At 38.8% G+C, this 21761-nt stretch overlaps 1 protein-coding gene across 1 annotated transcript; it reads right to left on the bottom strand.

Annotated features, from left to right (window-relative positions):
* Nucleotides 1-892: 892 nt before the first annotated feature.
* gpr84.S (G protein-coupled receptor 84 S homeolog) lies at nucleotides 893-3540 on the bottom strand. Its single transcript, NM_001197284.1, is given in 2 exon segments — nucleotides 893-2374; nucleotides 3514-3540. A coding segment is annotated over 1 exon segment (1125 nt). The 5' UTR covers nucleotides 2349-2374; nucleotides 3514-3540; the 3' UTR covers nucleotides 893-1223.
* Between the last annotated feature and the right edge of the window lie 18221 nt (nucleotides 3541-21761).

The raw sequence follows: 21761 nt of genomic DNA, 5'->3' as shown, positions 1-21761 counted from the left end.
TTTGTTTGCTAAATTATACCATTGCCGTCAAGTATCACATTTCATAATATGTTTTGAGCAGGCATGGAGCAATAAACAAACAGTTTTATGTTGTTCAGGCCAATGATAAAGTAGAACGTGCAGTGAGTTTCTGCCTATGCCAATGGCAGACGTAGAACAAATGCATATGCACCTCCATCGTTTGTCTTATTACAATGTATTAAGATTGCTGATTTAATATCCCATGCACAGTAGGTAATATTCTCTTTTCAGAGAATATTTTTTTCTAGGGGCACTGTAACATTATCCCATTATTTTATTTATCTACCAAGTCAGTCAATAAAAGGTTTGACTTACTCTGCATTTTACATTTGAACTATGGTTAACACTGTACAACACTCTGCTGCTATTGCCATTCAGGCACACATGTTGAAATAAGTTACACTATAGACATAAGATCCCTTTACTTTTACTACCAGAGTTTCCATTGTGCTTGTATCGCAGGCAAAAATGGTATTGGTCGCGAGTGTCGGACTGGGACACCAGGGGCCCACCCAAAAACCTTAGACCAGGGGCCCACTTTCAGTACTATTTTCTTCCTCTCCTCACTCAACCTCTATTCTGCTAGTCTCTTTTCTTTACATACTATAATCTATTATTCCATCTATTTAGTCTCTTTGTTCTCATAGAAATAAGTAATGGCCATGAAATAGGCCAAATGTTTTGAAGCAGGAGGGTCCACTGACACCTGGGCCCACCGGGAGTTTTCCTGGTATCCCTGTGGGCCAGTCCAACACTGTTGGTCGCCACTAACACAGAGAACTTTACATAAGAATAAGTTGTTAGCCGTATGTGGCAAGGCAAGAGATGTAAGTATATTATATAAAATAATTTTGGTGTAATAGACAAAATGTTATAACAATAGAAATATTTATTATAAAACAAGTGCAGTATTTACAAATAATAGTTAATGCGAGAATAACAATACTAGATGGGATTTAGTAGTCTTAGCTTTTTCAACACTTTTAATGTGGTCTTTTTTAGCCATGGGATCTCCTATACAGCTTGGGGTCCCAGGTTACAAATCTTCTACAGCTGCCCTAAAACTAGCCCTTCAGTCATTGGTTTGAAGCTACATTGAAGAGGTAGAGTTGAGAGCTTATTGAATAGAGTTAGAGATCTTCAACTGCAACCAGCTCATTAACCTGTTGAAAATATAAAGTTAAAGTCTTGTAAAGTCTCTTTTAGTGGCTCCTTATTTTGCTGACAGCCAGAGTTAGAACCCTCTTATAAGCATCACGGAATTGTCGGTTCATTGCTGCATACAGTATGGGATTAATGCAACTGTTCAGCCAGGTAAGGTTTGCAGCTATCATGTGGAGCATTTGGGGTGCCTTATTTTTGGCATCAAAAATATTGAGTAACAAGAAAGGAATGTAAGAAACAACAAAGAAAAGAAAGACCACAAAGCACATTCGGGTGACCTTTTTGAAATCAGAACCTGATTCCTTGGGTTGGGGCAATGTTCTTCGCTCTAGTTTTTCATGATTGGTGGAATGAGAGGTAACGGCACTTTGGGAAGTGCTCTTATTTGATGGAACGTGTTCTGAAATGACCTCACTGGAGACTGCTGTGTCCACTCCACTGTCCATTTCTTGATATTTTCCTACATCAGTTGAGTTAATGCCAGCGACATGATCCTTTGCTTTGTTTTTAGTTTTGAGTTTGTACTGGTCCAGGGCCTGAGCTGCTGATTTCACTTTACGGTGAATTAGGAAGTAGAAGATCCCAACACAGCTAAGACCAATAACAAAGTAAAATGCCATTAATATGGTTGTGTATGGCCTTCCTTTTATACGATGGAAGCTGCAGGTACACACTTTTGGAACTAAAACAAAGACATGCCAAAGTGGGGCAAAGCTAGAAAAGCCCACTACCCAGGTACCTAGAAGGATAAGTGATACTCCAAGTCTACAGAAGATCCGATCAAAGAGTTTGTTGTTGGCAATAAGAATATAACGGCTGACGGCAATGAGGCACAGGTTCAGGATGGACACCGAGTTGGAGACAAACAGCAACATGCCGAACACACGGCAGAAGGTGGTGCCACTCCTCCAGTACAGGTGGAGGTAAGAATCTATTGAGAAGGGTTGCAGGAATGTGCAGTAGAGGATATCAGCTAAAGACAAGTTAATGATCAGCAGATTGAACCGTGTCTGGAGTTTTTTATCCAGAGCATAAGCAAGCACTGTCAGCACATTTCCAATAGTCCCCACCAGAGACACCATAATTCCCCATGTTGCACCAAAATAGCGGTACTCCACGATGGAGGGGTCATAGCAAGAGAAATTAGAATCTGTCTCATTCATGACGGAAGTAGATATTGTGACAGCTCCTATAAATGAAGAAAATAAAAAGAGATACTTTATCATTATAAAACATACTTATTATAAAGGGACCAAAAGCAGAGGCAGAAGGGGGGCTGTGTGAAATAGGTGACTGCAATGAATAACATACTAAATATCCCCAGTTCTGTAGTCTTCAACAGTGTCAGATGATTTTATGCAATTTATAGTAATGTGAAACTGCTCAAAATCCTGCTATCCCAGCTATTATTATAGGTTCAAAAGCGAATGGCTGCATAATAGTGGAAAAAAATCCCCACATTAACATACATGCTTTTCTTTAATGTACCTACGAACAAAGCCACAAAGCCAGAGCTGTGTGTATCCGGTGGGCTAAACTAGGTATCATTGTATTTATGGGGCAAACCACATGGGCTACACAATGTTGTGTCCTTTGCACTCACAGGAAACAATTTAAATCATTTTATGTAGCTACAAGTAGTCAAAAGCAAAGTGTCTCTTACATAGCAATGAACCACTTCAGGAAAATCAATCCGTTTGTCAATTAAAGCAGTAGAGTGATTTTCAGCAGGTACAGCCAGAAAACAAAACAGGGAGCTTATAACATGCAAATTGCTTTAAACTGGGATAACTATGGAGGGATATTACATTGTTCTAGTGTTAAAAACAGCTCTTTAGACTCTTGGATGCATTCTTGTTGGAATGCAAAGGACCCTTACCAATATTCATGGCCAGGCACTTTACCCAGCATAACTCTGACTTGCTTCAATTGGGTTTATCATTGGGCACCAGCACTTGGTCATAGAGCCAACCCTATCAATAGGAACTCTTTTCTACAATGTTAGCTGTCTGCTGAAAAACAGCACAATCCCTGTCCTGCACATGTAACACAAGCCCAGTCAGAAGCATCCAAGTGATATCAACAAGAAAAGCATTTATGTTTATTGCCTTGAGTCCCTTTGAAAAGCAAGGAACCCCACCAGCAGCTCATGGCAATATTATCAGACAGAGGACATTTCTCTAACCCCCATAGCCAGACAATGAGCCTACAGAATGGAGGCAATGGAAGAATTCTGGAATGTTTATATCAGTTTAACTTTGCCTCAATATTTCTTAATATTTCTTAGCAGAAAATAAAGAGAAAGGAATGAGACTTCCCCATACTTACCCAACACTGGAAGAGTGGCTGTGATCTGAAGCATTTAAGGAACCATTCTGGCTTTATATGTACTGTCTGCCTTCTGAAACCCCACCTTGCTCAATAATCTAACATAACATCCGCCAGCATTTCATCTATGAGTTATACTCTCTCTCTCTCTCTAAGGTGCTGATTAACCCTCTTGGTGCTCTCTCAACCCTTTCCCTGGAGCAATTCACTGATATGTGCTTTCAGTGGCAGGGCATGTTATTTATAGTTATAGTTATTTGCTTATGATGGTTACATAGTTAAATTGGGTTGAAAAAAGACAAAGTCCATCAAGTTCAACCCCTCCAAATGAAAACCCAGCATCCATACACACACCCCTCCCTACTTTCACATAAATTCTATATACCTATACTAACTATAGAGTTTAGTATCACAATAGCCTTTGATATTATGTCTGTCCAAAAAATCATCCAAGTCATTCTTAAAGGCATTAACTGAATCAGCATCACAACATCACCCGGCAGTGCATTCCACAACCTCACTGTCCTGACTGTGAAGAACCCCCTACGTTGCTTCAAATGAAAGTTCTTTTCTTCTAGTCTGAAGGGGTGGCCTCTGGTACGGTGATCCTCTTTATGGGTAAAAAGGTCCCCTGCTATTTGTCTATAATGTCCTCTAATGTACTTGTAAAGTGTAATCATGTCCCCTCGCAAGCGCCTTTTTTCCAGAGAAAACAACCCCAACCTTGACAGTCTACCCTCATAATTTAAGTCTTCCGTCCCTCTAACCAATTTAGTTGCACTTAGTCTCTGCACTCTCTCCAGCTCATTTATATCCCTCTTAAGCACTGGAGTCCAAAACTGAACTGCATACTCCAGATGAGGCCTTACCAGGGACCTATAAAGAGGCATAATTATGTTTTCATCCCTTGACTTAATACTCTTTTTTAGAACTTTATTTGCTTTAGTAGCTACAGAATGACACTGCCCATAATTAGACGACTTGTTATCTACAAAACCCCTAGATCCTTCTTATTAAAAGAAACTCCAAACACACTGCCATTTAGTGTATAACTTGCATTGATATTATTTTTGCCAAAGTGCATAACCTTGCATTTATCAACATTGAACCTCATTTTCCAGTTTGCTGCCCAGTTTTCCAACTTAGACGAATCACTCTGCAAAGTGGCAGCATCCTGCATGGAACCTATAGTTCTGCACAATTGAATATCTTGTAAATGATTACCTTATACTAGTGACTAGTGATGTCATCAGTTATAAACGGTGAGTAGTGATGTCATATTTGTCACATGACTCACTCAAACTTGTGTATTATAATAAATAAAGTACCCCTTGTTGGAAAATATGAGGATATTAGAAGTAACCTTGGAGTTCCATGACCTGTATAAAAACCTTTGGCCTTGTGCTTTTATAGTTTAAAATATTTTATTTGATTTTCATATTAAACAAAGGAAATCAAAATGACAACAAATGTTATGCAGATGAAGAAAATATGTTGCAAAGGAGACAATGGCATGATAGTATCAAAACTATAGCCTTGTGCTTTTATATGATCATGAAACTCCTCAGTGACTTATAATATCCTTATATTTTACAATAGGGGGTACTTTATTCACTATATCATTCTGCAAGGTTTATATGGGGGTTATTCTCCACTGGCAGAGGAGTAGCAGCCAAAACTGCCATAGACGCTACCCATTGGCTTTAATGGGAAATGGATGACAGCACTGATATTGGGTATTGAATACATTCAATTGCCTAAGAGCTTATTGTATAACACTACAGCCAAAATGTGCAGGTTGTTGCTTTCTGTAACTTGTGTAAGCCATTTGTAAACCAGCAGTATTTTAGTAACTACAAATAAAAAAAAGAGGTTCTCTGCAGAGGACATTATTGCACCCCCACCTAATGGTTTAAAATGTAGTGGTGAGCTTAACGTTCCCTTATTTGTGACAATACTATAACTACAAGTACATTTGATATATGAAACTTTCTGTTGAATGAGTGAATTAATATCTGTATGCATATATATGTATACATCAAGTTATACATCACTCAGCATTCCAGCAGGCTCATACATGCACTGATGGCTATCAAGCCCCTGCTAGGAAAATGCGTTGAAGTTAATGGACATTTTATTTTTTTTACACAACGTTATTATCAGGCTTTTATTATGCAACATCTTGCCACAGTTTGACAAACAATTTTGCCACAAATCCAAAACGAATTACTCAAATACTGTAAAGCTTCCTCTTTACCCCATAGTGCACAGTCAAGGACCAACACTGGCATTATACATACCTCCCAGCTGTCCCATTTTTCACTGGGCAGTCCCGATTTTGACAGCTTTACCAACAGTCCCAGATTGTTACTGAAATGTCCCGACTTTCTCTTTGATCTCCTGCACTGAAAAAGATACAAAGTTTCTAAAAATGATTTGGCTTTTGGTGGGGAGCCCAGAATACTTGGCAGGTGCACCTAGATACTTTTGTAACAATTTAAGATAAACAAAGAAGCAATTGTAACAATTTAAAATAAGCAGGTCTCTTGGGGAAACTGTGACTTGCAGCTTAAAGGGCAATTCACCTTCTTTAGCAAAACTGTAATGACATAAAAACCACAGAAATGTGCTCAAATTTACATAATCCGCTAGATTTAGTAAAACGAACATGGTAATTAGGGGGGGTGGCCTCAAAAATGGGTGTGGTCAAAAAAAAAATCACTGTGCTCCATGCAACAAATCTTTTTTGTCCCTCTTTCTTTTTTCCAAATGTTGGGAGGTATTATACTGGGGCATAATCACAGCACTAAGGACAAATCATTGGTGATTTATGAATTTCCACGTTTTGCTGCCAGCATATAAATTCACAAAACTGCTGCGGAAATTCGCAGCGTCCAAAAAATGTTGACGCCGGCGACATTTTTGATGCCGGTGACAATTTAACACATGGCCATTGACTTTGATGTAATTGGGAAAAATAGGAGAGCATCAAAATGTCGCCGTTGGCTAATTTGTAGTTCGTGAATTTTTCGGCGAAACGGAACAAATGCGTCCATCACTAAAAATCATATGTAACACCAACCTGTACTGTGAAAACAAGACACCACATTATTTTAATTTAACTTACTAGCATTAACAGTAAATGCAAATGAATGTAAATTCTGTTAGACCACTTCTGCAAGCACTTGGAATTTACTGTACTTTTATTTTTTTTTTACTAGTTTTCCTAATATAAGCTGTTTTTAAATTGCTGGTATATTAAACCAATATTTCCACTGTCTATACATTTCAGCCAATTGACATTTACTTTTGCTCTCGACAAAACCCTAGTAATAGATGAAGTGGAACACTAGAATACAGAATTCAGCTGTAGCAAATTGTCCAACTGTGTTATTTTCCCCTAATGTTGCCTTTTTAACAAGGCCTTGAATGCAAGATCCAGTAAAGTCCCTTTTGTACTTTCTTATCAAGTAAAGTCTCCTACGCATCACATACAATAACCGGGGGGCCACAGTTTGAAGTCATTAAACATAAATAGTGTTTGCCAGTTAATATGGGCCTATTTTTGTTAATGATGTGAATACATGTTTAATGAATTTTTAAGAAGTAGCTCTGAGAAAGAATTGATCAAAGGCAAACAGAAAAAAATTGGAACACAATAGAAAAGTATGGGTTTGTCGCCGAGCAATAAAGAATTGAATGTTTATTGTTCCATCCTTGTCCAGGATATACAGTATATTGCCTGCAAGTAATTAAATAACTTATCTCAGCCTTCAAACACCATTTTTCTATGAGTAGAGCTTTATTGCCATAGAATCACAACTAACAACTATAAAGATACAGTGGGATAAGTTCCTGTTTCTTTAGTGAAATTGACCTTTATACATTTACATTCTGCTACTGGGACCAGAAAATCTGTCAGCATTGCCCCAGGCTTAGGAATCTGCCTTGTACAGGCTACGCACCCCAGCATCTATCTTACTAACAATTTAAATAAGCAGACCTGGTATGGCCACGGATACACTGTATTCAGTACCCAGTGCCATTCCTCTCCTTAGTCACAATACATGGCACAAGGCACATCCCATCCCCATTCACCTCAGATATATTAAGAAGTACCTTGACAAATAAGCAGCTGAATAAGAGGTGTAATTCATTCATCAAGTAGTTAAACAGAAAAGCCTACACCATAATTAAGATATACTATGTAAATATATATAAAATGTGCCTTTTGTTTATCATAAAATCCCTTATCATTTCTCATTTCCTAACTCACCATTCTGTAACTGATACAGTATCCACCTATATCCTGTTCCTTTCAACTTGAAAGCAGGTGAAAAAACCCCACCCCCCAAAGAACATATCAAAGAACCTAAATGTTCACTGAGCCTAGCATGAGCAGAATGTACAGCAAGGATAAATCAACATCTCCTAAAGTAATATGTTATTAGATATATCTTTGTATAAGATAGATAGATTATAGATGATAGATAGATAGATAGATAGATAGATAGATAGATAGATAGATAGATAGATAGACAGATAGATAATAGATAGATAGATAGGTAGATAGATAGATAGATAGATAGATAGATAGATAGATAGATAGATAGATAGATAGATAGATAGATAGATAGATAGATAGATATGTAGATAGATAGATAGATAGATAGATAGATAGATAGATAGATAGATAGATAGATAGATAGATAGATAGATAGATAGATAGATGATAGATAGATAGATAGATAGAGATGATAGATAGATGATGATAGATAGATGTTAGATAGATAGATAATAGATAGATGATAGACAGACAGACAGACAGACAGACAGACAGACAGACAGACAGACAGATAGATAGATAGATAGATAGATAGATAGATAGATAATAGATAGATAGATAGATAGATAGATAGATAGATGGATAGATGGGCAGACAGACAGACAGACAGATACACTGTAGATAGATAGATAGATAGATAGATAGATAGATAGATAGATAGATAGATAGATAGATAGATAGATAGATGGATAGATGGGCAGACAGACAGACAGACAGACAGACAGACAGACTGACAGACAGACAGACAGACAGACAGATAGATAGATAGATAGATAGATAGATAGATAGATAGACAGACAGATAGCTGGATGGATAGATGGGCAGACAGACAGATAGATGAGGATAGATATGTAGGATCAGATCAGAATGCACAGTAAGAAGGTGCCTGAATTCATGTAGAAAAAGTCACAGATTTGACTTATATAACACCATTTCCAGGTGGTCCTTTTATAACTGGTATTAGAATTTGTTGCTGAAATGGCATGAATTAAAGCTAACTGCCAGTTAAGCATCCAATACATTGATGTACCAAAATTGAGTGAGAGCTAGGCTGAGTTTCCAGGTCCCGTGTTCTATTTCGCTTACCAAATTCACTTATCGAGTCTCATTAATCCCAATTTGGGAAAGCTTTCTCTGCCCATTATCTAATCACCCCATGAGACCTCACCTCAGTGCCCCCCCTCCGTGTAGAACATGCAGTTGGATGATTCTCCCACTGGCTGGAAAGCCTTGTACCTTCTCTCTGAGCAGCAGGAAGGAAATGATTCCAAAGCCACAGAGTGGGTTGGGCAGGTACATGTTGATATGATGTACAAATGTTTAACCCATTCAGACTCCAGGAATGTTGAGGTCCCAATCTAAGGAAAAATAAAACTGTATTTCAGGGGTGTCTTACATACAACTGTTTGTGAACTACAACTTTTAAATCCCCCCCTTAACAGTCAAGAAAATCAGTGGGATATTGGAAGGAGCAGTTCTCTCACAAGTAAATGGCTGTGGAACATCCCTGATGTAAATGCTGAATGTATCAACCAATTGTAAAAGAATATAACATTTCCCTAGTGCTTTTATTATTGGGAACCATTGCCCTAACCCTAGAAGCAGCCCTCTCAATGGTGATTATTGCTGGGCTAAATATTATATTGCAGGATGTGTGGGCTCATGGTTTAGTTTAATACTGATTAGCAAACATAAAGTAATTAGATATCAATTTTGTTTGTATTCACCTACAGGCAGATCAATAACCTTATTAAGAGACATGCACTTAATCTGGGATTGACTACAGGATTTGGCAAGATCATTCCTGGAATTACAGGTTTCCAAAGTACAGGTCAATCACTAATAATAATCCCTTGTGTCTGGGGTACTGAGGGCCAAGCTGTTGGCTTCCTGGTGCTTCTTCTCTGGCTCTTAAACAGCAAAGATTCACTTACTTTATGGCAACTGATTTCCCCTAATAAGCTGAGCCCTTTAAAGTCCCTAATCGGTAGGAGAATCCATCCCCTTCAGCAATGGCCCCATTCTATCACTCTGGCTTTATATAGAATATTATGTTCATAAATAAGGAGCAGAATTTACAGAGCTCTCAAACTGGCGATGGGCATGAATTTGACTGTTCTTTACAGACACAGCAGCACACAATACCACTAGAACCACAGAGGGAAACCCATAGGAGAGAGTGTGGGGAGGAGGCGCAGGGAATAAAGCCAGAACACATTTTGTTCTCAAATCAGGAACTTTATAAAAAAAATAAACAACCCGCAAAGTGTAGTTTACAATTTAGAGCCAGTTTTACAACAGGGCATGGAATGTCTTTCCCTGTTTAAAGAGAATATAGGGGCCATTTACCATGTGCAAGGCAGGGAGAAAAGTACAAAAACTGGTTGCAATTCATGATGTTTTTTGCACTTTGTGCCTTGCCCTATATGAATAACAATAGTTTTCGGATTCATTCAGTGGATACAGATCTGCCTGTGTTTACCAGACCTGTTTTAATGAGAGCTGAGGGCACTAAGCATCTCCCTTCCACCCCCTAACTCAGTCATCATTCCCAAATAGGGCAGCCGATAAGGACAGGGATGCCTTGCACCCGCCAACACTGCAGACTTTTCCATCTGTGGTGCAGAACACAGCCAGACCCTGGACAGTAACGCTCTTAGCATGAGCACTAAGGGGAGTGCTTTTGTGCTTCTATGCTTTCAATTTTTATATTAAATATGGGGGGGAAATGGAAAAAAGGGCATTAAAAGAAAAAAAAAACATGAGATGTAAACAAAAATGGAGCAAAAGTTTGCAAGTTTAAGGTTGCAATATCGTATTCACCAATTTGTAGCCCATGAAAGATATAAACAAGCATAAAGTACAAATACATTGTCAATATATGCTCCATGTTCATATTTCCGTTCTCTCCCAGTAAAGACTTTTATTTTCTAATCCCCCTCATGTTCTGTGAATTTATCTATATCCCAAAAAAACATAATGTGTTCCAGCTTTGCCTTTCCCTGCACCTCCTCCCCACACTTCTATCTCTCCTATGGTTTTCCCTCTGTGGTTCTTGTGGTATTGAGGTCTGCGCTTCTGCTGCATGAGAGCCCAGAGTTCTTCTCCCTCATTCCCATATGAAGGGGAAGATGAAAGATGTGCTTTTTGTTTTATTAAGCAGCTTTGATATAAGCTGACAGTATTAAGGGGATTGTGTTCTGTATGTTTGGATGAGATGAGACATCCAAATGGAATGGAATGGGGCCAACATTCGTGTTCTGGCTGCAGCAACAACTAAAACTGACCAAGCATTGAACCAATAGTGAGCAGTTTGGATGTCTTTGGCCCCCATATCTCCTGAATCCACCAGGGCACAGGGCCCCCACTATTAAAAAAAGGAAATATGTTCAGCACAGCAGACACAAGTAGCTCTTATATATAAATATGGATAAATTCAGTGTCACTGGGAGGGAAGGCCCCTGTGTTTGGATATATCCCTTGCCACTATTTTGCTTCTGATTGGCTGTCAGCTGCATTCCATGGGGAATATTGATCAAAGGGTAAAATTAGGACTCAACACAGTTTGCCAGAAGGAAACTCAATGGTTCCAGGGGTATTTAGGAACATAACTCTACTTTTAGGGCTGTTAACATATTTTGGTAAATGTGCCCCTATCTGTGCTTACAGGAACATGCAGCCTACAGCCATTCATCTGAAGGCGGTCAGAGGTTTCTGGGAGTCAGTAACAGCTAAAGGCTACACATATATCCAGACACAGTAATAATGAGCTTGATTGAATCCTGAAGTTGGTTATTGCTGCAGTCTCAGCAGTTGTTAGAACATAAGACTCACAACATTTCCAAGCATGGAATTCAATGCTGAAATTTTCTTAGCTCCAGAAGGACAAAAATAACCTGGTTATGGTGAGAACTTAAGAAAGGCTATAAGGAACCAAAGATCTCTCAATATTTTCTCAATAGAGTATTCATATGCCTCTTGCTACACAGCTTTTTCCTTTTCTGATGTGACTTCCCCTTTAAACAGCACACACTCTCTGTAGATGAGCAGGGCGCTCCCTAGAAAACTTTACACTCCTCTAACCTTGGCACTTCAGCATCGCAACATAAATCCTACAACAGGGAAACTGCCAGGCTTAAACTCAGGCTGTCTTTCCTAGAGTATAGTGAGTGACGTGTTATAAACACAAGAGGGGTTACTTATAAAGTGTAGGACATGGCATGTTTTTTTTGCACCATGCCATACATTTAGCTCCAGGGACACAAGTATTTCTTCCCAATGAATCAGTTTATTAATAACGCCGGGGAATTGTAAATCATTTCTTGTACAAAACTGCCAGTTTTTGTTACACTATTGGTTAAGAATTGTTTGCATTAAATTAAAGTTATGTGTGAGTACATTCATAACCATTACTCCCACTGTCCCACAAAACACTTGATGAAAACCCCTAAGCTCCAAACCTTCAGCAAGTAACTTGAGAAAGACTTGAGAGTTCTAGGTGCTAAATAATTGGTGTAGAGCACACCCACAAAAGCAAGAAAGGTACAAAGGATTCACATTCAGGGCATGACAGAATTATGGAGAAAAAGAAAGGGAATTGATCAATGCACATTCCCTGGTCCCCCGTCTCATAAGTAATTCAGTATCTATGCAAGTGCATGTGTTTATAAAAACAGGGGTTATTAGTTACAAAGTTATGATCATTAAATTGGTAAGCCACAAGTCAATGCCCAGGTCAGAAGACACTTATGCCAAGAAATGCTACCATGCAGGGAGGTGCCAGCCTTTGAATACTATGACCAGAGGTAAACAGGGACCACCATATAGGGTTTACCTTGACATGGTATGGTGGCTTACCAATTTTATGATCATAATTTCGTAACTAAAAACCCCTGTTTTTGTAAATACATGCAGAGATGAGAAGGAAGGTAAATTCCGCACACCAGATCATCAGTTAAAAATCACCATCTTTATTGGACCATGTTAAAATACACGCTGCTTGGCGCGTTTCGGGCTCAGCTGCCCTTAATCATAAGCATAGGAGAGAATAGCAAGGGTAACGGTTTAAATAGCTAATCCCTATAGTGACCTCCAATGGTCAGGAATAGGTATTAAGTTACAAAATGTTAGTTACAAAGATCTAAAAAAGTATCTGTCATAATACATAAAGATACAAATCAGTTACAATTAAGACCAAAAGTAAAATTGTCACAAATCATTTAGACAATTGGTACATTATGATTAGCCACTTAATTCATTCAAATAAAATGTGAAATATCAAATCTAGTATTTAACCCATCTGGATTGCGTGTATGTAAGGTTAGAATCCAAAAAGCTTCACGATTGTTTAAAGAAAGGAGTGGATCGCCTCCCCTTATGGGGGTAAATACTTTTTCAATTATTTTAACTCCTAGATCCTGAATACCACGTTTGCTACAGGATTTAAAATGCTTGCCAATAGGGGATTTAATATCACCTTTTTCTATGGCAAGCAAATGTTCTCTTAATCTGTCTTTAAAAGGACGGATTGTGTGTCCAACATATTGCTTCATACAACACTTACATTCAAGTAAGTACACAACCCTACTACTACAGCAATTATTATATGTACGGTTGTTGTATGTTTTCCCTGTAACATTTGATTTGAAATCTGTACTGATCGAGATAACTGTACATGTTTTACATGGAAATTTCCCACATTTATAGGTGCCAACTAGTGATGGGCCAATTTATTCGGCAGGCGCGAATTCGCGGCGAATTTGGGCGTTTCGCCGCCAGCGAATAAATTCGCGAAACACCCGCGAAAATTTGCGGCAAAAATTCGCGTTCAAATCAGTGTATGATTGCTAGGGTAAGTTGGACCTTAGCAACCAGATTGCTGAAATTGCAAACTGGGGAGCTGCTGAATAACTAATAAAAACACAAATAACAAAAAAAAATGAAAACCAATTGCATATTGTTTCAGACTATCACTGTCTACATCATACTAAACGTTAATTTAAAGGTGAACAACCCCTTTGAAGGGTATCTTAACCCTCCATAAAACTGTCCCACTGCCCCCCCCAGTTAGTTAATCAAAATCTTAATTAATGATACACAACAATTTTATAATGAGAATTATGCTGACTTAATTACAAGTGAATTGACAAATAAGACTATATCAGACGACTTGCTTTTAGGGTACACACAGGAAGATTCGTCGCCTGCGATGTTTTTGACGCGGCTGTGGGTGACAAATCTCCCATAAATGTCTCTCCAGTGCCTGTAACTGCCTCAGGTTTATCGATTTAGCGATACGTTGGACATACCACCATCGATTTCAATTACCGGCAATGGAGAGACATTTTTCAGGAAAGTTTGGCACCTGCAGCCGTGTCTAAAAAATTGTGGACGATTTATATTCCCTTGTGCCACTGCCCTAACTCACATATAGAGAAGCGATACAATAGAAGAAAAATAGAAAAGAGAGTGAAGCCCACATATGCACTAATAATGATGTTTCTATATATATCAAAACCCACTCTGAATTAAGCCTCATTTATCAATCTTTTGTTGCAATATCTATTCACCCTTCACTGCACCTCACCCAAGATTATTGTGTGTAGTATTTGTCTAGCTGGCTACTTATTCTAAGGCTCTGTTTAATTAGAAGTCCTTCCTTTTCTCCCTTATATCTAAATGCAGCACTGCAATACTTTGTTGCTGTCTATCAATCCTAACAGACTTCTCACTGAAACAGGGATGAACCAGGGATCACATCAGTTTGGGAGAAATATTGCCTAAAATCCATGCTAAATACTAGCTCAATGCATATAAAGGGTAATTATTCTCTATGCATCAGAAATAGAACTATTTCACTAGTTTATTGCTGGCTTCAAATTAACGAACTATAATCGAACTACATTGGTGCATTCTCCCTTATCTCCACTAGGTGGTAGTAAAGCATTAAAGATTTGCCATAAAGGTGTCTTTTTTTGTTTTTTGTTAGAGAAGATAAAACTAATTGCCATATTATCACTCAGTTTCCTGCTTTCATCACTCTACCTGCCTTTTCTGATCACTTACCTTCCTTCTGGCAGGAGAACTCAGCAGCCTCTTCAGAAAAAAAAAAAAAAAAATTCAACACCTTTAGACCTGATATTTTTTTTAATTATTTTCACGCTTTGATGAATTCACTTTTATCCCTTTTATGACTGATCATGAAGACCCCTATAAAAAATGTATTTAGTCTTCGTGGAGTACTGCAATTACCTCTTTATGTTTTTTTACACTTCTAATTTTAATAGGGGGAATGTAGAACACATGTTACAGAAGATCCCCAGTGTGAGCAGCTGTCACCCTGTGTGTGTTATGTGTGATGTCATAGATGTCACTTTATTAATACTATTATTATTAATACCATATCTTTATAAAGCTGAATGCAACAAAACAGAACAGTCAGCTATGATACAGAGAGCAATACTTCAAAAACATATCTGGCAATTATAATTCTTAATTCAGCCAATGATATTATGAATAAAATGGGCCAAACTTTAAAAAATTGGCTAAAAGATGAAAAATTGTTGTTTTGTAGCTTGTCCTATAAGAATCATAAATAATATGGGAAATGCAAACAAGCAACTCAGACATGTGGCCGGAGAAGATGTTTCCATGGATGGAAATCTTTTTCTCACAAGGGACACAATGATTTATTTTCCTTGGTTTATGCAATGGAATAACAGTGACTGGGGCTGTGATTGTAGCACTTTCTTCCTCTTGACTCACCTCCTCTCTCTCCCAGAAGGTCTGTCCCTTCATAGAAGCCCAATAAATTCTACTGCAATAGTAACTGCCCACCCTCTCACCCTCATCATCTATTCTTTAGCCAAATCCAGCTCATGCCACAGCCCAGCCCTCCCTGTTCCACTGCTTGTTTTTATCCTACCAAATGTTCTTGGACTGTCAAACACCCTTCACCGGGGCTCATTATTGTTTGGGGTTGGACTTTGTTCCTGTATCTATAAGTTCTATGACCTGTATAAATGTTCAGTTCTGCATCCTTGAAGATTTCAGAGTTCATAGATCTCCTTGATAACTAATATATGTGGCACAGTATTCCCTATAGTATAGTATAGTTTCAAGGGTACATCATCAGATCATTTAAATCACTCAAGAACTCTGGAATTTTTTTGTAATTCCTAATAGCTTATATGTTGATCTTGAGTATATCACATCTCATCATTTTGGCAGCTGAGAAATGACAAAGCAGAAGCAAATGATTTGTTCCTCTGCAGACATAAGCAGCTCTGACTCCTCCAATTCACCAGCTGTCTTATACTGTACTTATATGCCTGACTCACATGACTTACACACAGTATATACCCCAAACTGGCATGGCACAGAAAAAAAGCTTTTCTAGAAAAAGGGGACCCAGGTAAAGATGTGGTGATAACCTTTATTGTGACATTCCAGAAACACAACATTTCTCGGGTTTACACCTCCCTTCTACAAGTGACCCATTGCATCAACTATATAAAATATAGGCCCCTCCCTCCAACAAAATTATGGGGGGATCCAGGCACTCGTAACAGTAACACCAAAAAAATAAAAGTTATTTAAGGTAATTAAAATATCACGTACTGTTGCCCTGCATTGGAAAAAGTTATTTGCTGGCTGCAGAACCACTACTATCATTTACAGTATATAAATAAGCTGCTGTGTAGCCATGGGGGCGGCCATTCACAATAAAAAAGGAGAAAAGGCACAGGGTACACAGCAGATAACACATCAACTCTATGATAGAATACATTGATATTCTACAGAGTAGAAAAAATGGATAGTCTTGACCACAGAGCTTTAAAGGAGAACTCCACAAAAAACATAACTTCAGCTTTTTGAAAAGTAAACATAATTTCAAGCAACTGTGCACTATACATCAATTAAAAAATATGCAGACTTTTCATGATTTTTAATGGTTTGGAACAGTTCCCTAAGCCTAGCCTAGCTCTTCTGCTGATCTGTCTGACTACTTTGCTGAGCTGGCTGACTACTGTTACTTTGTATCAACAGCCAGCTGTCCTCAGCCTGCATCCTCCAAGCCCCACAATTCCCTGCTCACACAGTGTCGGACTGGCCCGGCGGGACACCGGGAAAATACCCGGTGGGCCCCGACCCTCATGGGCCCCCGCCGGGCCAGAACCCCTCTCTAAATATTTATATTTAAAAAAAAAAAAAAATTATCGGCGCTGAGCAGCGCTGTTGCGCATGCGCACCGAGCGGCTTCCTTGCTCGTCCCCGGCGCGTCACAGTGGGAGGACGGGTGGCCGGAGGGGGGCCCTCGGCAACAGTCCCGGTGGGCCCCGGTGGGCCCCGGTCCCCCCAGTCCGACCCTGTGCTCACATGATTTCAATAAGGAAAGGAACATCACAGTGCAATGCATTGTGGGTTATGTAGTTCCTGCATGCTGTCTGTAAGCTGTGGAGAAGTTGTTACAATTTGTAACATCAGTGTTTAGTCCCTCCTTCCCTGCCAGGATTTCAAATGATGCAGAAAGAGAAGAACTGTTAAACAGCTGGATTGTAGCATAGAAAATGGCATTTGTTCATACTTTTTGAAGAAACAGGTAGCTGTGATTGGTATATTAGGGGTTTCTGTGTTACGTGGACCCTTTAAACAAACAATGGATGTTTTTTTCTAAATTGGTGTTTAGTTTTAAATGTTAACATTTCAATATATGTTTTCTTTCCACAGATTGTAACTGGCTGGGAAAGAAATAAGGACAGAACATTCAGCTGGTGAGTTATATTTTCACATATCCATATGGTTTTCCTAGTGTGTTAAAATTAATCTTTTTGTAATATACTTTATTGACAAATAGATAAATTTCCTACATGCAGAATTTGTGCAAAAGGCAGTTAGTTTCTTAGATTTTGTTTGTACTGGAATCAGTTATTTTTAATGAGCTCTAATACATCTGCTATGAAAGAAACATGCCTATAAGATATCTTGGATCATTCATCTGACACCAACTACTGAATGAGTCTGTGCGGGCTCCTTATGTGGCAGCCTGGATACCCCCAGTCCGACACTGGGAGGGAGAGGCCTAGACTTTATATGCCCATACCTCCCAAAATTTTGGAAGTAAAAAAAATGTTGCACATAGCGCAGTGAAATTTTTTGACCACGTCCTTTCTGTGGCCACACCCCCTAATTACCATGTTAATTGTACAAAATTTGGCAGGTTATGAAAGTTTGAAAATATTTCTCTATGGTAGCTCACACCCTGTCAACTGTTTTCAAACAACACATTGAGCCCGAGCCCATGTCATTTCTTTTGGGTCTGCCTATTGACTCATTGAAATCCTCAGACTCTAATAAACTGGCGACACATATACTGACGGCTGCAAAAACTTTAAGGGCATCCAAGTGGAAGGACATCTCTCTTCCAACCCAACAGGCTTTAATAGTCAAAGTGAAATGGATAAGAAATATGGAGACGATTAGGGCATACTTGCAGGGCAAAGAATATCAAAATGGTCTATTATGGCTCCCCTGGGCGGAATATGAGACAGCTCAAACAGAAACTAATTGACTCACGGAATTGGCTCCTTCGCACTCACCCTCTGCCCCCCCCCCCCCCAATTACCTTTTGTTCCACAGGTAGAATTAAAGGTGATGCAGATAATACCGACAGTGACAAGTTTACTAAATAAATGTGAAGTTTTATTTGCTGCATAGAGTTACATGTATTACAATACCTACAATTATGACTGCCAATCTGTGATACGTCAACAGTTTTCTAACTCATATGTCCATATATGTGCTAATACTATGCTTGTTCATGTTTTATGGAAAATAAAATAAAAATCTTTAATAATAAAAAAAAAAGAAAATATTTCTCCTTATCTAAACAGTTTTTTTGTGTCTCACAATTGTTACAAAGTATCTTATTTGCACCTGTTAGCTGTTCTGTGCTCTCTGTTAAAACTAGCCAATTAAGTTAGAAACTTTTTCTGGCTGTTCAGTGCAGAGAAAATAGGGACTTTCCAGTACAAATGAGGGACTGCAGGTTGAGCTGTTAAAAGAGGGACTGTCCCTCCGACAGGGACAGGTGGGAGGTATGTGTGCAGGATAATTTGTAACCCTGGGTCGCCTAATATACCCCCCCCACACCGAGAACATTGTTCTGTCTGAAATGTTACTATAAAGGCTATCATGGAATCTCTACCTTGGTGCGTGATGGCAGGGGCGCTCCGCCAATGAGGCGAGCTGAGCCGCTCGCCTCAGGCGGCAGCGCCAGACAGGATTCCAGGGGCGGCAAAAAGCCGCTCCTGCACCTTTAAGAGCCGAATTTCCGGTTTTTAAACCGGAAATTCGGCTGCGCTATTGCGAGAGAGCGCAATTGCGCTCTCCGCAATCGTTTTCCTGCCTCCCCTCGCCGACAGGTAAGTCGGTGCGGGGGCGGCAATGCAGGAGCCGCCTCAGGCGGCTCCTTCCCCAGAAACGGCGCTGCGTGATGGGCCCCTTTTTCTACAAACGAATAAGGTGTAATGTGGCCATACATTTGGGAGTCGAACCACCATCATTGCAAATGATCATTGGAATATTAGGAGTGCTACTTACTCATTTAGAAACAGAAATGAAACTAGCTAAAAAAATAAAATCCCATTTTTACTTTCTTTAATGAAAAAGAAACTCCATATACTTTTAGAATCTTTAAGGATCTCCAATATACTTTAATTAAAAAATGTGTTCCAAGTTCTGCCAATTGGTTAGGAGCAGGAGAGTAAACTGGCAACTGTACCTGTTAGTTTTCCTGGTATTCTAGTGGGCCAGTTTATGTCTGAGAATATATCTGTCTACATTATACTAAAAGTTAATTTGAATTTAAATTATCCCTTAATTTGTATGATGATATCTGTATAGATGATATAAGATGTAAGATGATAAGTGCCTGGTTATACTCACTTCTTATCGTTATCTATTGTTGGTGTGCAATTGATTTTCAGTGAGGTTTTTCTTAAGAAGGGCAAGGGTTGCTGTTACTGTGGTAGATGCTTCTGCTGATTACACAAGGAAAATATACAGTACAAGGCATAATGAGTAATAAAATCCATAAATATAGTGGACATGAAGAAAGTTGGATGTGCCCAAGATTTTGTGAAAGGTTTTGTGATGAACAGTCTTTTGGTTGAGTGCACAGTCTACCTCAGATGATCAATAGCAAATAATATTTTGTTGTGCATACAAACAAGTAACCAACATGATGAAAACTATGGGATAGATAAGTGAATTATCCATGAATAATTGACCCCCTAACTGTAAAATATAAGGATTAAGAATGTCACCAAGAGAGTTCCATGACCATATGAAGACATGAGGCCAAAGTCCAAGTGCTTTCATAGAGGTAATGGAATTCATGTGTATTTTATTTTAAACAGTACATTTTTTTAATAATACACAAGTTTCAGAACAAGAATGCCTTATTACTGGCCATAATGGAGGCGGAATAAATCTGCTGAGAAAAGAATGCCAATTAACAAGGACAGAGAGGAATGTCCCGTTACTCTTCTGAGAGCCAAGTGGTCAATAGGAGCCTTCCACCAAGGTTCATTAACCCTCTTTTCTTGTTGGTTGCCAATTAATGGGAACATTAATTCTCTCTGCCATCTTCCCCACCCTTTGAATACATATCCTTTCATTCCTTGTGTCCTTCTCCCACTTTTCCATCCACCACTGATTCATTAGATGCTAGTTTGTTCTACAGATCCAATTTGAATCTACATTTCATAACCTCTTCTACCCTCCTCCCAAGAAATAATATCAACAGCACATGATATTGCTACTGTGCTACTTGCTGTCTGTGATCGATCTCAGAACAATAAAAAAAACTACGGAGAACCAGAGCAGGCAATATCTCTTAAAGCTCTTTCTTAATGTATTTTTTTTTATATTTAGCGAGACGTACATATCATAATTAATCCAAATCTTAATGGTGGTATGTGTGGATGTGTGTGGGAGGAATAGATACTGAAGTGGAAGTGCAATGCTTAAATCTGACAAATATACATAAGATATTGGATGACGGTTGAACAAGAGGTATGATTGTGATTTTCTTCAGTTTGCTTTTATATAATTCTTTTCTATCTCAAAAGAAGGCTTTCACAGTCAGTTATGGACTGGGACACCAGGGGCCTACCAAAAAATCTTAGACCAGGGACCCACCTGAAAAACCTTAGACCATGGCATACCCAGCAATTTGACTACCAGGCTACTCTTTGGAAGAGCTCCCTTACCTAACTGTCATTGCTTTCCTTGCAAAATGCTCAGCAGTTGCCAGATGCAGGATTTGTCCATTCGGAGCAGTCCATCCCTGTTGTAGGCATTGGTTACAGGTGAGTAAAGGCATTTTGGTCTCTCCCAGAGAAAACTACTATAATTGTCATAGACCTAAAGGGTTTGTTTAGGCAAGAGCTTATAAATAAGAGTTCGAAACCTAGGGCGTTTGCTTAAATAAGAATAAAAGATAGTATATAAATTTAAATATCATTTTACACTTTTGGTGCTATTGATCATTATCAGTTTATGTGTGTTTTGTATTGATTGACACATACATGGTATATACGGCTGTGCATCAGTTGTGTGTGAATGGGTATGTATGTGACTGTACACGTGGACTAGAATAAAAAAGTAACTGAACAATCATTGTGAGTGTGTGCTGTGCTGAGCGTGTGATGATGACAGCTCTATTGTTTCTTAATGAAATGTCTGGCTCACGTTTCACGATCGCATCTTCGATGCATCGGTTTACAAGCAGCGTATGTTTTGCATTATGTAGTTTTCTCTGCATATTATCTATCCCGTGCCAAAATGTTTTCAGAACATATATAACAGCTGACTATTCTATGATACTGGCAACAGGACT

The sequence above is a fragment of the Xenopus laevis genome, chromosome 2S, assembly GCF_017654675.1.
Source record: "Xenopus laevis strain J_2021 chromosome 2S, Xenopus_laevis_v10.1, whole genome shotgun sequence".
NCBI classification, from domain to species: Eukaryota; Metazoa; Chordata; class Amphibia; order Anura; family Pipidae; genus Xenopus; species Xenopus laevis.
Note: the sequence above shows the minus strand (reverse complement) of the source record. Positions and strands in the feature narration are given on the sequence as shown.